This window comes from Myzus persicae, unplaced genomic scaffold (assembly GCF_001856785.1).
Source record: "Myzus persicae strain clone G006 unplaced genomic scaffold, MPER_G0061.0, whole genome shotgun sequence".
Classification (NCBI taxonomy): Eukaryota; Metazoa; Arthropoda; class Insecta; order Hemiptera; family Aphididae; genus Myzus; species Myzus persicae.
The window spans coordinates 5,359-26,477 of NW_019100788.1; the positions used below are offsets into that span (position 1 = coordinate 5,359).

Consider the following 21,119-nt stretch of genomic DNA (forward strand, 5'->3'; position numbering starts at 1 on the left):
TTTATATAAACTAAAAATAAAAATTGTTGAATTTCGAGGCACATAGAAATCCAGTGTACAGTACTACTGTAATATGACTAGTATGTACAACACTATTTATATTTATTTAATTTTATAAATATGTTATTATTCTGCGACCTGGATATGCCGTCGTCGTTTGTGGATAACGTATTTTTTTGTGTTGTGCGCTCGGGAACAAAAAATATGTCTCTACTTCACCCGTGTAGCAAATCAAATTTTAATTTTGAGACTAAAAAGTAAAATATTTAAACCCCAAAAGAATAAGTAATCAAACTTACGTATACATCGACTCTTCGGGTAATACATAGCTGCAATTCGCTATACTTAAGCGCAGACGCCATATCGAGGAATTTCTTCCTTCATCTAAATCCGAACTGAAAAAATCGAGATTTGTATAAAAATTACTTGAGTAGAATGAAATATGTGAGTAAATGTTAATTGTTGCCATACACATTTCTCTTTTCTTCGATGAAATTATTAGAATTGCGAATCGTCTCCGGTGAGTGACGGCGATCGGCTTTTGCCATAGATGATAGGTGTCATAATATAATATGTTGTCATCAGTTTTCGAGTCTTTGACTTCTTTGGATTACACGATACATTTTTTATTTCAAATTCCGAAACAGAATATTATTGGGTGGGTTTAAGTTCAAAATAAGGCTTTGGAATTTACAGAAGTAATAAAAAATTGGATACTTTAATCGTGCCTATAATATACTCTCTGGGAAAAAAAATGTATCGCTTCAATAGTACCTACCTATATTTATTGTTTTATATTTTAAAAACTTACCATACAAATTAAGTACTACAAGTATAGTTTATACTTTGCAGAGGTCGCTGTGGGTATTTCTTAAAATAGGTAGTATTTTCAAAAAAAATCATGAACATTTTAGGTTTGTTAGTTAGGTACACATGAATTTACTCGACCAATTTGAATTAGTTAATGCCAAAAAAGTTGTTAAATTAAGTACTTAAATAATAAGTCACATGTCACATGTCACATCGCAGCATGCTGATATATAGTAACACATGATCCAAGTGATATGCATTTCCAATAACATTAAGATGTAACAATTAATGCTGAATACGGTTTAATGCTTTTAATTATATGTTCAACAAAAATTATTCGTAATATTTTTCGTTTTAAAGGCAGTTTCCAAAATGTAATTACTCAAATACTTATAAAATAAAGTATTTAAAATACCACCCAAATACTATCTATAGTGAAGTATTTGAAATAATTTTCAAATACAAAACAAAAAAATCAATTTAATTCTGAATCATTTATAATATATTAAATTAATCAAACATTTGAGTGTTGCATTTTAAGGACATTTTTTTATTATTATTATTATTATTATTATTATTATTAGCTGCTAGCACAAAACTTTTATAACTCAACAATTATGGTTTTAAACAAGATAAAATAATAATCATATTTTAAGAACATTATTTGTTCAAAATGCTGATCCGTCATATTTGTTCTTTTTTTTTGTAATTGTTACACCACCAACATTAAACACTCTCTACTGATGCACTGCTAGGTAGTTGAGTGTTGTACTTCACAAGGTACCTGAAAATTAAGTACAAATGTTTTTTTTAATATTACTACTAATAGAATAAGAAGTTTTCAACTAATCTTACTTTTTTGATAGTGGGTAAATCATGCAAACATTCTAAAGTCTTTGTTGGAGATGTGCCCAAATATCCTATCTATTTCATCACTAACTGTTGATTTTTCCTCTCGGGAATTTTGTGACCCGGTTAAAAAGGTAGATAAATTATCTTTCATTTGGTTACCTTCTACTTCATTATTGTCATTATCACTGGTATGTAAGTCATATCAGGCACTTTTTAAATATTCTGCGGCCAATTGCTTTTTTATATCATTTGTAATCCATGCTTTTTTAAATAGTGGGTGGCAGACGCAGCAGTAATTAAAAATTTGTCTATCAAATAATCAGCAAACCTTGTTTTCATACCTAAAAAACAAAAATTATTATCATTTAAGTTTGTTTATTTTAGCTCATGAGTATATAAATGTACTACACAGAAATATAAATATAAATAATAAATCAGCTGATTAAAATTTTACATTATACATCAGTAAGGCTGTAAGAGCTAAGAGATACTAAATAATTACTACTTAGTAAATAGTATTTACCAATAAAGAAAACCAAAAACAACTAAAATGAAAAGAAATTAAATGTGTACAATTTAAGTACTTGGCTAAATAAAATTAATGTATTTAAAAAATATTAATTATTACATACCATTAAGTATGGCAGTCACCAGAGGTTTCAAATAATTAGAAACTGTTTGATCACTTGTCAGTTGTGATTAATTCATATTTATAAATTAATACTTCAATTGTAGGTAGGAGATGACCAAAGTAACAATGTACTTACGCTTAAATGTTTTCTTATATTAGAGTTTGAACGTGAATCTACCATGTCACACTTTGTATCGACACAACTTAAGCACTTCACTTTCAGCTTCTTGTAAAAAAAATTATCCTCAATGACTCTTAATACTTTAAAATATTTTTGATAATTTGACCAGGGTAAAATTGGTTCTTCTGTGCAACCCGATCGACTTCGGTTGAAGAATCACAATCACTCATTGTATTACAATTTAAAACAATTTAAATAGGTGATGAAAACAAGAGTATACGATTGATGCTATACAATTATTAACAATCTGTAGGAACGTCAAGCAGACAACAGCGAACACGATACGAATAATACGAACCCAAGTAATAAATATTACAATAGTTGAATAGTGTAAAACAGGGTAGTGGACTATACATGCAAATATGCAATATTGTAATAGTATATAACTGATAGTGCGCTAAGAACCAATAGGCAATTAGTCCGTACACACAAAAATTATATTATTTTCTAATAATATTATAAAAAATAATATAATACCATGTTCTACATATTATTATGATGCTCTATATTATAGCCATATTCATTTATTTATAGCAGAATCAGTCAATATCAATGTTTATGTTTTATATTATATTTATAGCTTTTAATTAAGAATAGGTCGCACCAAAAAAATATTGTAAATTATTAAGATAACAAAAATTGTTTTATACCATTGTAATTTTCCCAGCTCCTGTGCTCTGGTCATTCTGTGCAATGCCTGGGCAAAATGTATAATTGTCTACAATTCTACATTGTCCATTGAAATTTGGCATTGTATACATTGTCCGGGCATTGTACTACAATGCCCAATTATACACTCTGACCGTAACATAATATAATATATTATATTTATAGGAATATATTTTAATATAATAATATTGTACAATAACGACTAACAATAAGTGCTTGTAAATTTAAAACACATACACGTTTACCTTTTATTTAAATACTGATTATAGAAGTAGTACCTACCCAAGTAGGACTTTTACTGCCCGAAACCGTGACGACAGAAACACACAAAAAATATATATAAAAACTTAAAACAGGTTGTCTTCTACAAAGTTTCTTTTAATTTTTATATAATTATGAATATTAATTATGGTTTAAAAAGAAAGTAGTAATTTTATTATTGTTTGGTATAAACCTTATAGTATAGGTACCTATACAAAAAAATGTTTGCTTAAAATGAGTTAAATGAAAAATGGTGGTAAAAATTATAAAACAGTTTTATAATATATATTAAATTTAAATAAGATTATGAAAATGTGTAGAGATTCTCAAAAATTATTTTTGCCCCCGCGTGAATAGAGTCCAAGGTTAGTATAGGCGTAATTCTATGCCGGTTAGGGACTTGGATCCGCTTTTACCTAAGGCACGTTGTAATACACAGAATAGTATCAAGCGTAAATAATGCACGATTGCACTTCCTACTGCATGTGCGATATTATATTATAATCTAACTTTGGACGGATCACTATTTTAATATTATAATTATAAAGGCCGGTTTACACTTATCAAAGTAGCCACGTCCGTGAACCACGAATTAGTGGCACGGATTCTACTTTGACAATATAAACACACCACCATAAATATATAATAACACGGTCATCCAATCGCGGTCAGCAAAGAGCGTGTAGTGTGGCCCTCAAAAATATGGTAACAAAAACGCGAGGTTCGTCGCATGAGCAAGGAATGGCTCGTGAGTCGTAGTAATATAGTAATTTGTTTATCGTTTATGTAACCACTAACCAATATTTAAATAATTAAATTTAATATGTTGTATGTAACAATATGTATCGTGATCCGCGGGCAGATATTAGGCTGACACCCTCGAATGAAACAAAACGCCCGGGATAAATCAGAAGAATATATTATACGACATTCAACAGTTCAGGCAATGGTCGGATCGGAAAGCTGTCGAGGAAATCTCGGTGGGCCACTCAAAATATGGGCCAGTTGCCCAGTTATGAGTGTTAAGTGGTAACTTTCTCTTTTTATTTTAATGAGAAATGAGTACAAACATGAGTATAGAAATATATAATTTAATGAAACTCAGTAGGCCGATACCATGACTATCCTGTTACACCGTGACCGACTCGGCAAAGGACGTAAACGCAACACGACAGTAGTATACCACTAAACCATGGTATACAGGATGCGTGGACGGAAAAGGGTGGATTAGTGGATTACTTGTCATTGCATAACAACGGCGTGCAAGAACACAGCGATACGGAACGCAAACAAACGTGACATACCACATACAAGATAAAATGATAAAATGTATAAATTCGACAGTAACACTCAAGGCGGAATGTGCCACAACAAAATACGAATGCACATTGAAATTAAGATGACACTTACGGCTAAGCGGACATGTAACAAAAATGGCCATAAACCGTCAGTGTAATTAATAAAATAATACGTGATGCTATAAAAAAACGGCTGTCGCGACATAGCGACATGGCTGACACTTGGACGCACACTTGGTCAAGGTAGAAGACGGGACATGACGTGTAAATATATTAATATTATGTAGATGTCGTTGATAATGACATCTTGGCCAGGTGTGGGTTCGTTTTAGTTCAAAACCGCGATGACGGGTGTATCACCAGTTGAAGTCACATGCACTACAATGCCTGCGGTGAAATCACGACTTTCCAACTTGATTTTTGTCGGGCCTGCATATTTCAGCTCATTAAAAACTATTGATGCATCCAGTTGGCGCAGGACAGTGACCGGATCTACATAGTATATCATAATATTAGGTATAACTATTATTAAAGTTAAAATGTGCACCTTCGGGCTCCATGCTCTTGTAGCGCTGTCGTCCGACATCTCTACCTCCATGGCTCCATAATATTATGTACCTACATGGCTACAAATCGATACCGGATATGTGAGTATGTGACAACATATATGTGCATTCACCATTGATTATGTTTTTATTTTGAACAATCAACAAACATGTTCTTATATGATTTCATGAACAACCATGATTGTAGTTCTTTAGTTGTGATTTTTCCTAATGATTATATTATGTTAAAGTTTCCTCCCAAAAACATTCCATTAAAAACATTATTTCCGTTTTAATACCTTTTATAAGTAATTCATAGTTATACCTATGATTTATTTTTATAACATTTCATTTTTATATATTATATATAATTGCCAAGTAGTTTAATTTATTTATCATTTATTAAATTTAAATAATGCAATTTATTAACCAGAAAATATATGTAATTGTTTCTATCTCAATCGTCTACCATAATTTATAGCTATTTTTTATAATGTTTGATACCTAGTTACCTTTGGTGTGGATGTATCCTATGTAAATATAATATATCCAATTAATTAATTTTTATTTTTTAAAAAAAGTTCATAACACTGTTTAAAAATTACAATACTAAAAAAAAGTAGCTACCTAAGTCCTAAAAAAAATTGTTCTTGTTCATTTACTCGTATTTATTGAAAAATTAAGTTTTTTACAAGTATAAAAAATACACATTGCAATTATAGGACTGTTTACATTTTTGTCTGTAACGGTAGATTTTAGGAGCCTAACTGGTGCCTTTAATTTTTTTATCAAATTATTTCTATTATATTTCTAGTATATAATAACATAGGTAGCCGATACTCAACTAAAAAATAAATGTATGTCTATCCATTTTAGATTAAAGTTATTGTGGTATTTGTGGATTTGAATGATTACAGTGCAGTGCAAACAAAGTGACTAGTTCAAAATGAAACAAAATATCTAAAAAATAGTAGTGTACGGTTTTGTAAATGGCCACTTGGTCGAGTAACCAGTACCTACTGACATTTATGATGCCCTAGATCCAGAACCAACTTGGTTTGAGTATGGTATTAAAATAGTTTGTGGCAATAGAACATGGTATGTAAAATAAAATCTATTCAATAGTTTACAAAGTTTATATTTATTATTATTTTAAGTATGTATTCATAATGTAGTATGTTTATGGTATCATAATAAATAACCTGTATGTTATATTTAAAAAAATGTATACACTTATTTAAAAAATTATTTTATTTCGCTGTCATTTTTTCTAATTTAAGATTTACCGACAACTTGGATAATTTTAAAAAAGGTGGCATACACGAGCTGAAAAAGAATCGGAAAATGAAGAGGTTCAATTGATGACCGAAAGTAAACGTACAACACTAGATGTATCAGACAGTAGAAGCTCTGCCGTGCTTAGCGAAAAAGCAGTATCTCCATCTAAGCAAAATGTTGGGAAATCGACTAAATAGTTTTAGACTCATTACTGATCCGTGCACCAAGTATAATTAACATACAATCCTAAAATAAACGTGTATATACTAAGCGTATATCATAGAATTGATTTTATGAGTTTTTAAATATTTTCGTTAATTCCTCGACCATTAAAATGGACTTACTGCTTATTTGATAAGCACTATCAGAAGCAAATTTACAGTATATCCATTTCTAGGGAGATACTGTCTTTTATTTTAAACTTTATAATATTATAAGGAAAATTAATAGAAAAATCTATAAAGTAATTACTAACTTACTACTTAGTACTTAGTAGTAAATAGTAATAACTAATAACATATTTATATAATATATTTGGTACAATATACATATTATCAGTGGTGTATTGGTACGGATACGCGGGTATACGCCGTATACCCGTCAGCAGATTTTCGATTTTCGGCGTATACCCAATGTAAAATATCATTTTACGGGTATACGCTCTTAAAATAACTCGAAAACCAATTATTCATAGGAAAAATTGTTATTTTAATATAATAATGAATTTTAAATTAAATTTATTAATAACATTTTGAAAAATAGATGTTATTAAAATATTATGTAATATTACCAATATGGAGTATGAATGCTCAGTCCATGGTTCTCAACCTGTATTATGTCATTTATAAATTATAACGCGCGGCAAATGTGTTTCTTGCGATGTTATGTTTTTGTAACCACTGATGTTATTAAGTGTTTATCAGGCTATGGCCAATTAAATGGTTTATGGTGTTTATTTATAGATTTATTTATAAATTATTGTTACTGCAATAATGGGTATTTTCCTTCTTGAATCTTGCTATTCGAGTTTACGACTTATTGTACTTATCGTAGTATCGTTTGACAAAGAAGAATGAATACTAGTCGGTTCCATTGATGATCAGTGTTAATTTTAATATTATTATATTAGTAAAAATACTGAAAATTTAATAAAGAAATAAAATAAAAATAATATAATATAAGAGATTAAGTCACCTAATTATTGTAATGATTATTGACTACGAGCGAAGCGAGAAAATTTTTTTTTGGTAGATTATACATATTTTATTAGTGCGTATACCCATAAATATATTTACCAATACACCACTGCATATTATTATATAAATAAATAAGTTGCAAACACTTTTGAACAAGTCAGTACTTTTTACTTTAAATTAACAATTTATAAAATAATTAAACATAATTTAATCAGAGTGACATTTTTATAATAATAACTATCATTATAATAACATTTTTAATTTTCGTTGTCACTGTATAAATCTAGTGCTTCAATAGCACACGGAAAATCTAGCCAGAATTGTTTCCTTGTTTCTAGCATTAAAGGAACTAATGTTTTTATGATACTTTCCTTTTTACTTGGATGAATACCAAGAACTTTAGTTTTTTGGTCTGGTTTTGAAATTCCATTTTTAATGATGTTGTTTTTAAAAAAATCAAGTTTTCTAAATGGACAATATTCACTGTAGTCAGTTTTGTAAAGCAAATAATTCAACCCTCTTTCTACCTTTATATGAACAATGTCACTAAGCATTGGTCTTATATTTTGCTTGTTCAATTTGTAAACAGAACATTTTGATTTCCAATCATAGAAGTCTTTGAGATCCATTGATTTTGCATCTACATGCCCACTATTGGATTTACGGATAACTTTTTCAAAGTCCATAAAATCATACACTTTACCTGTTTTTTTCATTGATAACTCGACTTGGTGATGGAAACTGTCAGCAGACATGAATGAGTGTCCAGGTTCAAAGTAGAACAAATTAATTTCAGTAGTTTCAATTTCATGTGAATTAATAACATAAATCAAGAATGTCAGTAGGCACCAATTTTTATTTTATGCTGCACAGTTATCCATCCATATAGAAATATTTTTAACATCTTTATTAAATAAAAGAAACTGAAAAAAACAAATTGTCAAATCTTCCTGTTTTCTTCCAGACACACCTTCATGCCATATGATAGCTAAAGGTTTAACTTTATTTTTTTTTCCTATTGGCACAAAACTTTCATTGAATACTATTATTCTTTTAGTGAATATAGCTGCTTTGAAACATTCCATGCGAAGTAACATAATAACTTTCTGAAGATCAACAGAAACAGTTAATTTAGAACCACTATTCAATTCTTTTTTATGACTTTCATACAAGGATCTTGCTTGTGTATATAACTTCAAATGTACTTCATACTTTTTACATACATTACATGTATTAGAAGATAAATTTAATGAGTCTTTACTATGATTTGCAGTATGTTGCTTCCATTCCTCGCATTGCAAACAACAATAATTGACTAATCTATGATAACATAGCCTAAAAATAGAATATTTGTTAATAATTCAGTATTCCATGAAATTGATAATGAACATATCAGCCTTGTGAGTTTGTGACCACGATTGATATACCTTTAATATAAATCTGAAACTGTGGTTGTGACTACAAAATATAATTTATACAATATACACCAATATTATCAAATAGTAAATACGGAGATACTGTTTAAAATGTTTTGAAAATAAGTGAAATAACAGTAACTCCACGTCACTTACTGCTTATTTGCTACTTATTGGGATTTACTGTATTTTTGATTCTAGTTTCACAAAAATTATGGACTTACTGTTTATTTTCTTAATTTCAAATGCTCATTTTCAATGTTAAATATTGGTTATACTGCTTTTTCACTGCGAAAAATGGTACAAAACCACATTGTTAACCCCCGTGTAGCAATATCTCGATTTCGACTAAAATTGGAGATACTGCTTTTTCGCTTAGCACGGCAGAGCAGTGATGAAGGTAATTAATGACTTCAATCTATCCTAATTATTAGAATAAGTTACTCAAAAACTTAGAAAACTATGGGTTGTAATCATAGGCGGAAATTTGGTGAAATTACTTAGGGGGGGGGGGGCTGAGCATTATATTTCTCATTGCACCCATATAGGCACTAATATGTACTAGTCGCTAGCAATTATTTATTTCAACAAGACAATTTACAGACTATTTACAAAGTTTGACTTACTAAACAATCTAACCATAATGGAACATATTGACAATAATGGAATCTAAAACTTTAAAGTATGCATTTACACGAAAATAATTTTCAGCAGTAGCATTATCAACTTCATTGGGTTCTTCAGCACCAGAAGTAGTAATCAAAACAAAATCATTAAATCTATGGGTTCTCTTCTTATTCGTTTTAATCCTAAAATACAAAAATACTTATAATTTTTACTTTTTACAGTCTACACCTAACTATAAAATTATTAAATAATATTTACTTTGTTTGAAATGGTATATCAAAGTTAATGTTGTAGTCTTTAGCAAAGTCTTGGATTTCTAACCATAAATTATTAAAAGCATGAGTAGATCTACCATTTTCAAAAGTTTGTAAAACACTCTTGATAAGAATTGTTGCTTTGCCTAGTGTCGCATTTTTTTCTTGAAACATGTTGCAAAGAATATTTATTGTGGACAATATATTTTTTTAAACAAACAAATTAACAACAAATGAGCTTGTTGACATTTGTAAGTATACCTTGAAAAAAAATATTAAAATATTATAATCTAATTATTTTAAATGTTTTATACGATTTACCTAAAGCTTCATTTGCATTTCTATCAGTTTGATTATCCGTTTCTTCCTGTAAAACGTTAATAATAGCTTTATAACTGTGTAATATTGCTTCACAGTTCTTAAACCGACAGTTCCATCTAGTATCACTTAAGCAACCAATATGAATACTTTTTATTCCCAACTGTTTTTGCATGGTTTATAACGAGCATTTGGTTTTTAGTTGGATGAGAAAAGTGGATATACAACCCTTCAATAGTATTAAAAACCGTCCTAGTCTCTTATACCAAAAAAAATATATATAGCTAAAAAAATTATAATTTACCTTAACATATTTGCACATATCAATTACTACAAGATTTATACGATGGGCCATACAATGCGTATAAATGGCATATGGAAATTTATTTTTAATTTTAGCCTGTACACCATTGAACTTTCCAGACATAACATTTGCCCCATCGTAGGATTGTGCCACAACATGAAACGTGTCCATGTTATTTTTAGTAAGATAAGCAAATATATGGGCACTTAGGGATTCAGCATCTTGTTCTACAGAAACGTGAATAAATCCCAGAAATCGTTCTACGATATTAAGGCCAACAGTATACCTTACACATAAAGACATTTGTTCTTGCTTAAAACACCTAAAATAAAAATAAAAATAAATCAGTTAGTAGGTGGTGAAAGAACTTCTTTCATTGGGTCTCGGGTTACAATCAAAATAATTGTTAAACCTTTACTAAATTGAATTTTGTATACTTGTAATTTAAACGTTAGATTCTTACCTAGCTTCATCACACATAATACCAAAAACTTTAGTGTCTTCAATTTCTTTTGTAATTTTATATCTTATGTTCTCAGCACATAAATTAGCTAACTCATCTTGCACAGCATGACTAGTGTAATTGGTAGTATTTTGAAACATTTCTACAAATTCTGGATAGTGTTTTGAAATCAAACTGCAAATTTCTTTAAAATTTCCTGTAACAAGAATATACATGTCTATAGGTGGTGAAAAATGTATCTGGTATTTTAAATGTTATAATATTATGTACCTATTAGATAATCTTTTAGCAGTGAAAAAATTTTAATTGAAAATATATGTTTAATTATTTTAGTTAGTTACCTTGATTTAGTGAAAGCCTTGATTCTTCATGTCCTCTAAAAGATAATCCCCGGCAGCTCAAAAATAATGTTATATCAACAAGAGTTTTAATATATTGGACATTTTTTTCTATAAGAAGCTTGTGGCTCGATGCTACTTGAGAGTGGACACTTCCTGTTCTTATGGTTGAAGTATAGGCTTCCCATTTGGCCATGCAAGTTAAATGCTGTTTACTAGTGGAATGTCCGTGCAGTTTACTTTGTTTATTTCCTTTTTTTCCTCTTAACCCAGATAATTAAATATAATAAACATTTTTAAATATGATTAAAATAATTAATACAAAATTGAAAAAAATACTTGCTTTTTTCCAGTTGTTGAATCCAATACTTGTAAACGTAGAATCATTTTTATCACTTGCTACGCTAAAATTGCGACAGCAAAAACAGTAAATAGCATCATGTTAAATACTATATTCTAGCCAATTAAAGCTAGAATAATAAACGGAATTAAAACCACGGTTTTGTTAAAAAACAGTTTTTGGATTCGACTATAGTAGGAACAAAATACATCAATTATAGTTATAAATATACAATAAACCACAACATTTAAGAAAATTTGGTTTTATACTTGCCTCAAGTACTGGACGAGCTGGACCAGTCAATAAAGTTCCTAGATCACAAGTTTCAGGCACCAAATCGACACATTTGTGGATTCAACTGTAGCTATACTTCCTAGACTACTTAAAGTGTCGTCTGGGTCAGTATCGTCTGTGACATAAGTACTAACCGAGGCCACAGAAGACAGTTTATTCACATAAAAGATCGCAAATAATTTCTTAGACATAATTGTTAGCCGTTAACCAGTCAAATGACAAAATACAAATACCCAATGCGATCACCATATGTGGTGAAAAACAAAAATACTAAAATTCGTCGATTATTATAGACTATCGATTTTGGTGATATAGTTTGTAAAAACCAATTCATAATATGTATTTTTACATATTATTATTATTATTATTATTACGTAATTTCATCGAAACTGGGACGACGCGCGACACGACGCGGGCGACTGCTGATAAACCACCAATGCGGGTGTTATACTGTTTTTACTTATTATTAATATTACGATCGTTCCAAGTTTGTAAAACCTTTTTTTTTTTTTTCTATTAAACATAGTGTATTTACAATCTATACAAATACATTAATACATTATACAATGGTATAATAAGTAAGTGTGATGACATAATAACAAAATAACATTAATAACAGAAAAGGAAGGTTCCCAGCAGTACCACCTGACCAGAAATTAGGGTTTTAATTTTTTTTTTTGTTTATTATGTTTTTTAAGTATTGAGCAGATCTCTTGGCCATTGCCTTATTAGCCTTCTAGCCTCTAGGTATAATTGAGGTAGAGGATATACATTTAAGTATGGGATTTGGATGAGCTCGAAGCTTTGAGTGAAATTTAATGTAGCAGGATTTGGCTAAGTCGTTGAGGGTTGGTATGTTCAGGTCTTTGTGGAGGTTTTTGTTGGTAACATACCATGGGGGCCATGGGGCAGCAGTTATTAGGCGTAGACATATGGATTGCAAGGTTTTAGTGTTAGATGGTTTTGCTGGCCCCCATAGTTGGATGCCGTAAAGCCAAGCTGGACAAATTATTGATTTGTATATTGTGAGTTTGTTGGCTAAAGAAAGTTTCGCTTTTAATAGAGGTCTCAGAAGATGCAGTCATTCACTGATTTACGTTTTTGTTTAAGATGCGAGCTCCAGTTTAGGCGTTTGTCGAATATTAATCCTAGGTATTTTACTTCGTCTGGCGAGGGAATTACTTTGTTGTTAAACGAGACAGGAGGGCAAACAGATTTTTAAAACCTTACGAAATACGAATTTAATTACATTTTTTCATAGAATATTTTTTAGTAATTTTTTTATGTAATTCAGAAATTAAAAATGTATTTTTCAATGGAAAGTTTCTATACACATCTATACCTGTACAACAATGTTACATAATGACTAAACAAGAAAAAGAGGTAAAAACAATTTGTTATCACCGAAATGTCTATGCATCACAACACTATTATACATGTGATGCCGATGCGAGCATTCCGGCGCTATCATAATATTATGCATGACGCACACTCATTAGATCGGCACTCAGTATTCAGTAGTGTCCTGAGTAAATAAATTAAGATTAATTAATAGAGATAATTTAATACGAAGGACGAAGGGTTACCGCGGTAAAAAATGCAGCCGTGTTGTGGAAAACTCCAAACTGTAATCCAACATTGATACGTTTTTATAAAATTTTAATTTTATTCAGTTCAATATAATTTGTTGATAATGATTTTTTTAAAATTTAAAATCAGATTTGTCATCAAACAGTCAATGTGTGAAGCTGCACACAGTCTTTGAGCGCAGTAAACACAAACGACAAATTGTTCGATCACGATTAATATAAAAAAAAACACGCTTATACTATTTTCATCGTTGATGCTTTATTAAAGCATAATATTTTAGGCTATGCTCGAATTCAAACGACGAGTGTGATGCGTCGATGTCACTGTTATGTGCGTATATACATACATTGTACAACAACAATTGAACTATCGATGAAGACGATATGTTATCGGAGATGACCTACATAAAAAGTATGTATATTGTATATAACATCATTATGTGTTACGCCGTCGTGAGTTAATGAAGCAGTCGTACTTTGTCAATGCGTGTGATATGTGCCCTCAGTCCCCGCAGACGTAATACGTATAACAGTCACCTCAAGCGGCCGCTTAAGTGGTCCGGATTAGTCGCGCAGATCTGAGCAATGATGTGGTGGCCGCGAACAACGATGCTTGTTCTATCGGAAGCACGCGTACGGGGTACCGATTCTCACACATTTATTTCAATGATATCGTAAAACCCATTAACACCATGAGCAACGGCGCTATATCGTTTGAAATAATTTTTACGCTTGCTACAGCCCGCCGGGGCCACGTATTGTGGCCACCAGTTATGGTATGGGCGTATGGCGATAGGTGATTTCAGACAAAACGCAGTCACTCAAATATTTAAAATTTGAAAATAAACTATGAAGACAAACCAATAACAGTATATTAGGATAATATTCAATCACTCAATAATATGGAAAGGTTCTTGTTTTATTTCATTAAAGTACCTAGGCATACTCATTACTCATACATATAGATCAGCCACAAGCGTACAACCGCGTGACAACCAAATCAAGGTAGGGCCGTTGTCGTAAAGAGGGGCGCCGAACTATAAAAATATATATAATCATATAGGGCAAATCATATTTAACAACATACCCACCCACCTTACCGAAATATTTATTTAGGTTAATTATTATTTCTTAGTTGCATTCTAGGAGACAGTTATTAAATAGATATAATATGTAATGAAAAATTTAATAAGATAAATAAAATATTTGGTTAGGTCTACCGGCCGCTATCCACACACCCACGACCCACCCACCCACAGTCGCCCTACATCAATATGGGTTTCGGCGCCCCCGGTCGTATACAAAGTGATAGTCACCCGAACGACAACGTCAGTTCCATGGGAGACCGTTCAGGTGCCTATATATATTCTCATAAGTTTATTTCCATGAATTTGTACAAACATTCATCCAAGAGCAACGACAAACAGCTAGCTCACCAACTGCATGATAAGATAAACACAATTTAGAATAAGGTAAAAACACAATACTTCGAATTTAATTTAAAACATTGAAATGAATAATTTTACAATTTTTATGTATCACAGAATAGTTCGAAGTCCGCACGAAAATACAAAAACGATTTGTATGGTCAAAATTCAATCTTTCTGCTTTAAAATCGATGAAACAGTGACGTCACTTTCAAAACTATTTTCAATCGTAATACTAGTTAAAATTTACTTAATGGTGAATTTTTTTTTGCCAAAATATAGCTTAACGATGCCGTAGCCATCTGGAATAGATTTGAAGTTGATTCGGAAACACTTAAACCTCAAAATTAAATAAAAAGTAAAATTTATGTTCAAATATCACTCTACAGAATACAGGTGTCAATAAAAGACCCATATGAAAATTGAATGAACAAATACGGGTTTTTTTTGTGTCGACGTACAGTTCGTCGTTCATATGAAAATATTATCACGGTTTGTATGGTCAAAATTCAATCTTACTGCTTTAAAATCGATGAAACAGTGACGTCATTTTCAAAACTATTTTCAATCGTAATACTAGTTAAAATTTACCTAATTGTGAATTTTGTTTGCCAAAATATAGCTTAACGTTGCCGTAAGCCATCTGGAATAGATTTGAAGTTGATTCGGAAACACTTAAACCCCAAAATTCAATAGAAAGTAAAATTTATGTTCAAATATCAGTCTACAGGTGTCAATAAAAGACCCATATGAAAATTGAATGAACAAATACGGGTTTTTTTGTGTCAACGAACAGTTCGTCGTTCATATGAAAATATTATCACGGTTTGTATGGTCAAAATTCAATCTTTCTGCTTTAAAATCGATGAAACAGTGACGTCACTTTCAAAACTATTTTCTATCGTTTTACTAGTTAAAATTTACCTAATTGTGAATTTTGTTTGCCAAAATATAGCTTAACGTTGCCGTAAGCCATGTGGAATAGATTTGAAGTTGATTCGGAAACACTTAAACCCCAAAATTCAATAGAAAGTAAAATTTATGTTCAAATATCAGTCTACAGGTGTCAATAAAAGACCCATATGAAAATTGAATGAACAAATTCGGGTTTTTTTTGTGTCAACGAACAGTTCGTCGTTCATATGAAAATATTATCACGGTTTGTATGGTCAAAATTCAATCTTTCTGCTTTAAAATCGATGAAACAGTGACGTCACTTTCAAAACTATTTTCTATCGTTTTACTAGTTAAAATTTACCTAATTGTGAATTTTGTTTGCCAAAATATAGCTTAACGTTGCCGTAAGCCATGTGGAATAGATTTGAAGTTGATTCGGAAACACTTAAACCCCAAAATTCAATAGAAAGTAAAATTTATGTTCAAATATCAGCCTACAGGTGTCAATAAAAGACCCATATGAAAATTGAATGAACAAATTCGGGTTTTTTTTGTGTCAACGAACAGTTCGTCGTTCATATGAAAATATTATCACGGTTTGTATGGTCAAAATTCAATCTTTCTGCTTTAAAATCGATGAAACAGTGACGTCACTTTCAAAACTATTTTCTATCGTTTTACTAGTTAAAATTTACCTAATTGTGAATTTTGTTTGCCAAAATATAGCTTAACGTTGCCGTAAGCCATGTGGAATAGATTTGAAGTTGATTCGGAAACACTTAAACCCCAAAATTCAATAGAAAGTAAAATTTATGTTCAAATATCAGCCTACAGGTGTCAATAAAAGACCCATATGAAAATTGAATGAACAAATTCGGGTTTTTTTTGTGTCAACGAACAGTTCGTCGTTCATATGAAAATATTATCACGGTTTGTATGGTCAAAATTCAATCTTTCTGCTTTAAAATCGATGAAACAGTGACGTCACTTTCAAAACTATTTTCTATCGTTTTACTAGTTAAAATTTACCTAATTGTGAATTTTGTTTGCCAAAATATAGCTTAACGTTGCCGTAAGCCATGTGGAATAGATTTGAAGTTGATTCGGAAACACTTAAACCTCAAAATTCAATAGAAAGTAAAATTTATGTTCAAATATCACTCTACAGCCTACAGGTGTCAATAAAAGACCCATATGAAAATTGAATGAACAAATTCGGGTTTTTTTTATGTCAACGAACAGTTCGTCGTTCATATGAAAATATTATCACGGTTTGTATGGTCAAAATTCAATCTTTCTGCTTTAAAATCGATGAAACAGTGACGTCACTTTCAAAACTATTTTCAATCGTAATACTAGTTAAAATTTACTTAATGGTGATTTTTTTTTGCCAAAATATAGCTTAACGATGCCGTAAGCCATCTGGAATAGATTTGAAGTTGATTTGTGAAACACTTAAACCGCAAAATTACTACTTGTACCTACTTGTTCACACCCCTCCCATCAACTAATTCAAAATGAGAGCTTCAGTTGTTTAAATAATTTTATACATAAAAAAAAAAATCAATATTGAGTGTCATTAGTGGATGACTTCTCACATCAAGCGTATCATGTGTAATTTATTCTAACCATCATATAAACTTATTGTGCCCCTAAGGTATAGATTGTTTACCTCAAATAAAAAAAAAAAAAAAATTAAGAAAATGTGTAGAGATTTTCAAAAATTATTCTTCTCCCACGTGAATAGAGTCTATGTTACGCCTATGCCGGTGAGGGACTGGGATCCGCTTTTACCTAAGGCTTAAGGCACGTTGTAATATACAGAATATAGGATCATGCGTAAATAATGCACGATTGCACTTCCTACTGCATATGAGATATTATATTATAATCTAACGTCGGTCGGATCACTATTTTAATACCTATTATAAATATATAATAACACGGTCATCCAATCGCGGTCAGCAAAGAGCGTGTAGTGTGGCCCTCAAAAATATGGTAACAAAAACGCGAGGTTCGTTGCATGAGCAAGGAATATCTCGTAGTAATATAGTAATTTGTTTATCGTTTATGTAACCACTAACCAATATTTAAATAATTAAAATTAATATGTTGTATGTAACAATATGTATCATGATCCGTGGGCTGATATTAGGCTGACACCCTCGAATGAAACAAAACGCCCGGGATATATCAGAAGAATATATTGTATGAAATTCACTACATCGCAGCGCTACACGATTTAATTTTCACAAATCATATTTTATAGTCCTTACTGTTGATCTAGGTCCTATAGGCTTACACGATGACTGCCGTGTGGCCGCCGGCGGCCTCTTGAATATTGACTATTTGTACGCCAAGTTCATTTTTCAGTGTCATTATAAATTTTGTATAAATACTATTGAATTTGAAAAAAAATTAAAAATACAAAAAAATGTTAAAATTATGTTTTATACATCAAAAAATTACAATTATTTCCACTAAGCCAAAGTGCATTTTCTAGATCATTATTGTAGCGCCACACGGAAAAGTTAATAATATAAATCCAAATTTATTTATGGTAGCCCGCCACCGTATGGCCTCCTACGAATGATATGATGTGGTAGTCGGCGGTCTAAAAATTATCAATACCTAATTTAATTATTTTTATACGGACGCCGGAGGCCGTATGGTAGTCAACATGTTAATGACCTAAGAAATGCACTGAAAATAATTCTAAATAACCTAAAAAATCAACTTAAAAATAACCAAAAAATGTACTTAAATGAGCGAAAAACATTTTGATTACGATAGCTCAATGCTTAATTTAATAAAACAATAACATTGAATTAATATTATTTCTCTTTATTCGCTAGTTCATAATCGAATATTAATATTGAACGGCTACGACGCGTACGTTACACTGGTACGGTTTTATTGCGACTGCGACGGCCGATCGCCCGTCATCGAAGACCGCTCTATCGGACGTATCTTATCTTACATTTATACTCTATACAAATAATCGTTTCGGTATCTACCAATTTTATTATATAAGTAAAATATCTCGCGTACGCAACATAGCCGCCCACCTTGAAATATAAATAATATTTCAACAAATTGAACAATAAAAATTACAAATTCGATAATAGAATAATTAACATACATTACAAATAATTTATAAAAAAAAAGAATAAACAAAATATAATAAATTGACTAATAACAACAACCTGATACGGTAATAGTTGAACAAATATAATTTAATGTTACTGAATAAATAAATAAATAAAACATATAAAAGATTTTTATTTAATATTGATTGTTGTCGATTGGTAGCGGACAAAGTAGACGAGCTGCCCTTGTAATTTCCCCAAATTTCGTCTTTACGGACGCCGACCGACTTATTCCGTCCCTTCCTGCATGGATTTGGAGGACCCGACCGAGACGCCACTGCAAAGGGGGCAAATTTGTGTCTCGTATTAACACCACAGATCCTATCTTTAAATTTGGCCCCTTTGATTGAGTCCATTTTACACGCTCCTGTAGTTGACCCAGATACTCTGTACTCCAGCGCTTCCAAAGTAGTTGTGAATATTGGGTAACCTTTCTCCAACGCTCCAACGGCGTCACGGAAGTAGCCGTTTCATCCCTTTCGGGTACGGCGGTAATAGCATCACCGATTAAAAAATGACCAGGCGTTAAATAGGAAAGATCGGATGGGTCGGAAGACAGGGAGGTAATGGGACGAGAATTTAAGCATGCTTCTAACCGAGTCAGTACAGTACTCATATCTTCGTAAGTTAAGCGAGATTCACCTAACACCTTAGATAACAAATTCTTCATCGACTTAACCGCCGCCTCCCACAGGCCACCGAAATGTGGAGATCGTGGTGGTATTAACTTCCACTCCACCCCTTTCTCCGCGAATGTTGCACAAACTGTGTTTTGATGTTGATCGGATTGAAATAAATTATATACATCTCGAAGCTGTCTGCGAGCGCCCACGAAGTTTGTCGCGTTGTCCGAGTATATGACCGCGCACCTTCCGCGACGGTCGAAAAACCGGTTTAACGTTTGCAAAAACGTCTTTGTCGTTAGATCACTGACTAATTCTATGTGTATCGCTTTAGTAGCAAAACACACAAATATAGATATATAGCCTTTATCGCACGGCGCGTTTCGCCGTAAACTTGACTTTATCAGTATGGGACCGGCAAAATCGACTCCACATCGCGAGAATGGCCGGCTGCACGTAATTCGATCGCGTGGTAAGTTACCCATTATTGGCTGTACTATTATAGGTTTTTGTTTAAAACACGTAATGCAACTATGCACAATCTTCCGTGCTATACTGCGTGCTCCTAAGGGCCAATATCGTTGCCGAATGGCTGCCACGAGGGCCTGTGGACCACTATGCAATAAATTTACGTGCTCACTTTGAAATAATAATCGCGTATATGTACTGTCACGAGGAAGCACAATTGGGTGTCGCTGAAATTCACTTAACTCAATTGCATTTGCCAAACGTCCTCCTACGCGTAATAGACCTTTCTCGTCACAAAAGGGTCGTAATCGTATCAGCACACTATTGCCAGCTACTTGCGCCTTCTGTGATTTAAGTTCATTTATTTCTTTTTGGAAATGTTTTTTTTGTATCATTTTAATTAACGCCAAATTTGCGTATTCTAATTCATTTACGTCTAACGGCCCGATGACACGTTTTGTGCGACTCTTTAGTCCGTTATTTCGCCAACGTAAACAATACGCCGTTATTCGGATAATCTGTTTTAATGACGAACGAGTAGTCAACAGTGGAAAATCCAATGATAACGTACATATGAGATTATGCGTATTTGACATTGTGTGACTCCTTTCTTCGGGCATTTTTTCTACTTCGGATTTATCAACATTTGTCGGTTTCGGCCACATACTGGCGTCTTTAATTAACCATTCCGGGCCGCACCACCAAATTGATTTTTTTTCGATGTCCTCGGCATTGCACCCGCGCGAAATTACGTCCGCCGGGTTGTCGTGAGTGGGGACGTGTGACAATTCGTTGCACGCGGTTAACTCTTGTATTTCGCCAACGCGGTGTGCGACAAATGTCTTCCATCGACCTGATGGTGACGTTATCCAAGCCAAGACCACTTTAGAAT

The 21,119-nt window shown here is 31.9% G+C and overlaps 2 protein-coding genes and 2 long non-coding RNA genes across 6 annotated transcripts; 1 reads left to right on the forward strand and 3 right to left on the reverse strand.

Annotated features, from left to right (window-relative positions):
- Positions 1–1,507: 1,507 nt before the first annotated feature.
- On the reverse strand, positions 1,508–2,376 carry LOC111042984. The gene is made up of 3 exons (XR_002605521.1): positions 2,295–2,376; positions 1,666–2,003; positions 1,508–1,594 (listed from the first exon to the last, which is right to left on the reverse strand). It is a non-coding gene; the product is annotated as an uncharacterized LOC111042984 (long non-coding RNA).
- A 7,409-nt stretch (positions 2,377–9,785) lies between these two features.
- On the reverse strand, positions 9,786–11,965 carry LOC111042987 (zinc finger MYM-type protein 1-like). 3 transcript variants are annotated; one of them, XM_022327747.1, is made up of 6 exons: positions 11,444–11,965; positions 11,103–11,298; positions 10,640–10,961; positions 10,339–10,384; positions 10,022–10,278; positions 9,786–9,945 (listed from the first exon to the last, which is right to left on the reverse strand). In XM_022327747.1, the coding sequence occupies exons 1-5, from the start codon at positions 11,634–11,636 to the stop codon at positions 10,241–10,243; spliced, it is 795 nt and encodes a 264-aa protein (XP_022183439.1). In that variant the 5' UTR covers positions 11,637–11,965; the 3' UTR covers positions 9,786–9,945; positions 10,022–10,240. The 3 variants fall into 3 exon arrangements, with proteins under 3 accessions (XP_022183439.1, XP_022183440.1, XP_022183438.1); XM_022327748.1 differs by having other exon boundaries at positions 10,339–10,564; XM_022327746.1 differs by having other exon boundaries at positions 10,339–10,961.
- A 3,728-nt stretch (positions 11,966–15,693) lies between these two features.
- Positions 15,694–16,471, forward strand: LOC111042986. Its single transcript, XR_002605522.1, has 3 exons — positions 15,694–15,915; positions 16,046–16,249; positions 16,380–16,471. It is a non-coding gene; the product is annotated as an uncharacterized LOC111042986 (long non-coding RNA).
- Positions 16,472–19,272: 2,801 nt separating this feature from the next.
- On the reverse strand, positions 19,273–20,892 carry LOC111042983. The gene has a single exon (XM_022327745.1). It carries the CDS (start codon positions 20,890–20,892, stop codon positions 19,273–19,275), a length of 1,620 nt encoding a protein of 539 aa, XP_022183437.1.
- Between the last annotated feature and the right edge of the window lie 227 nt (positions 20,893–21,119).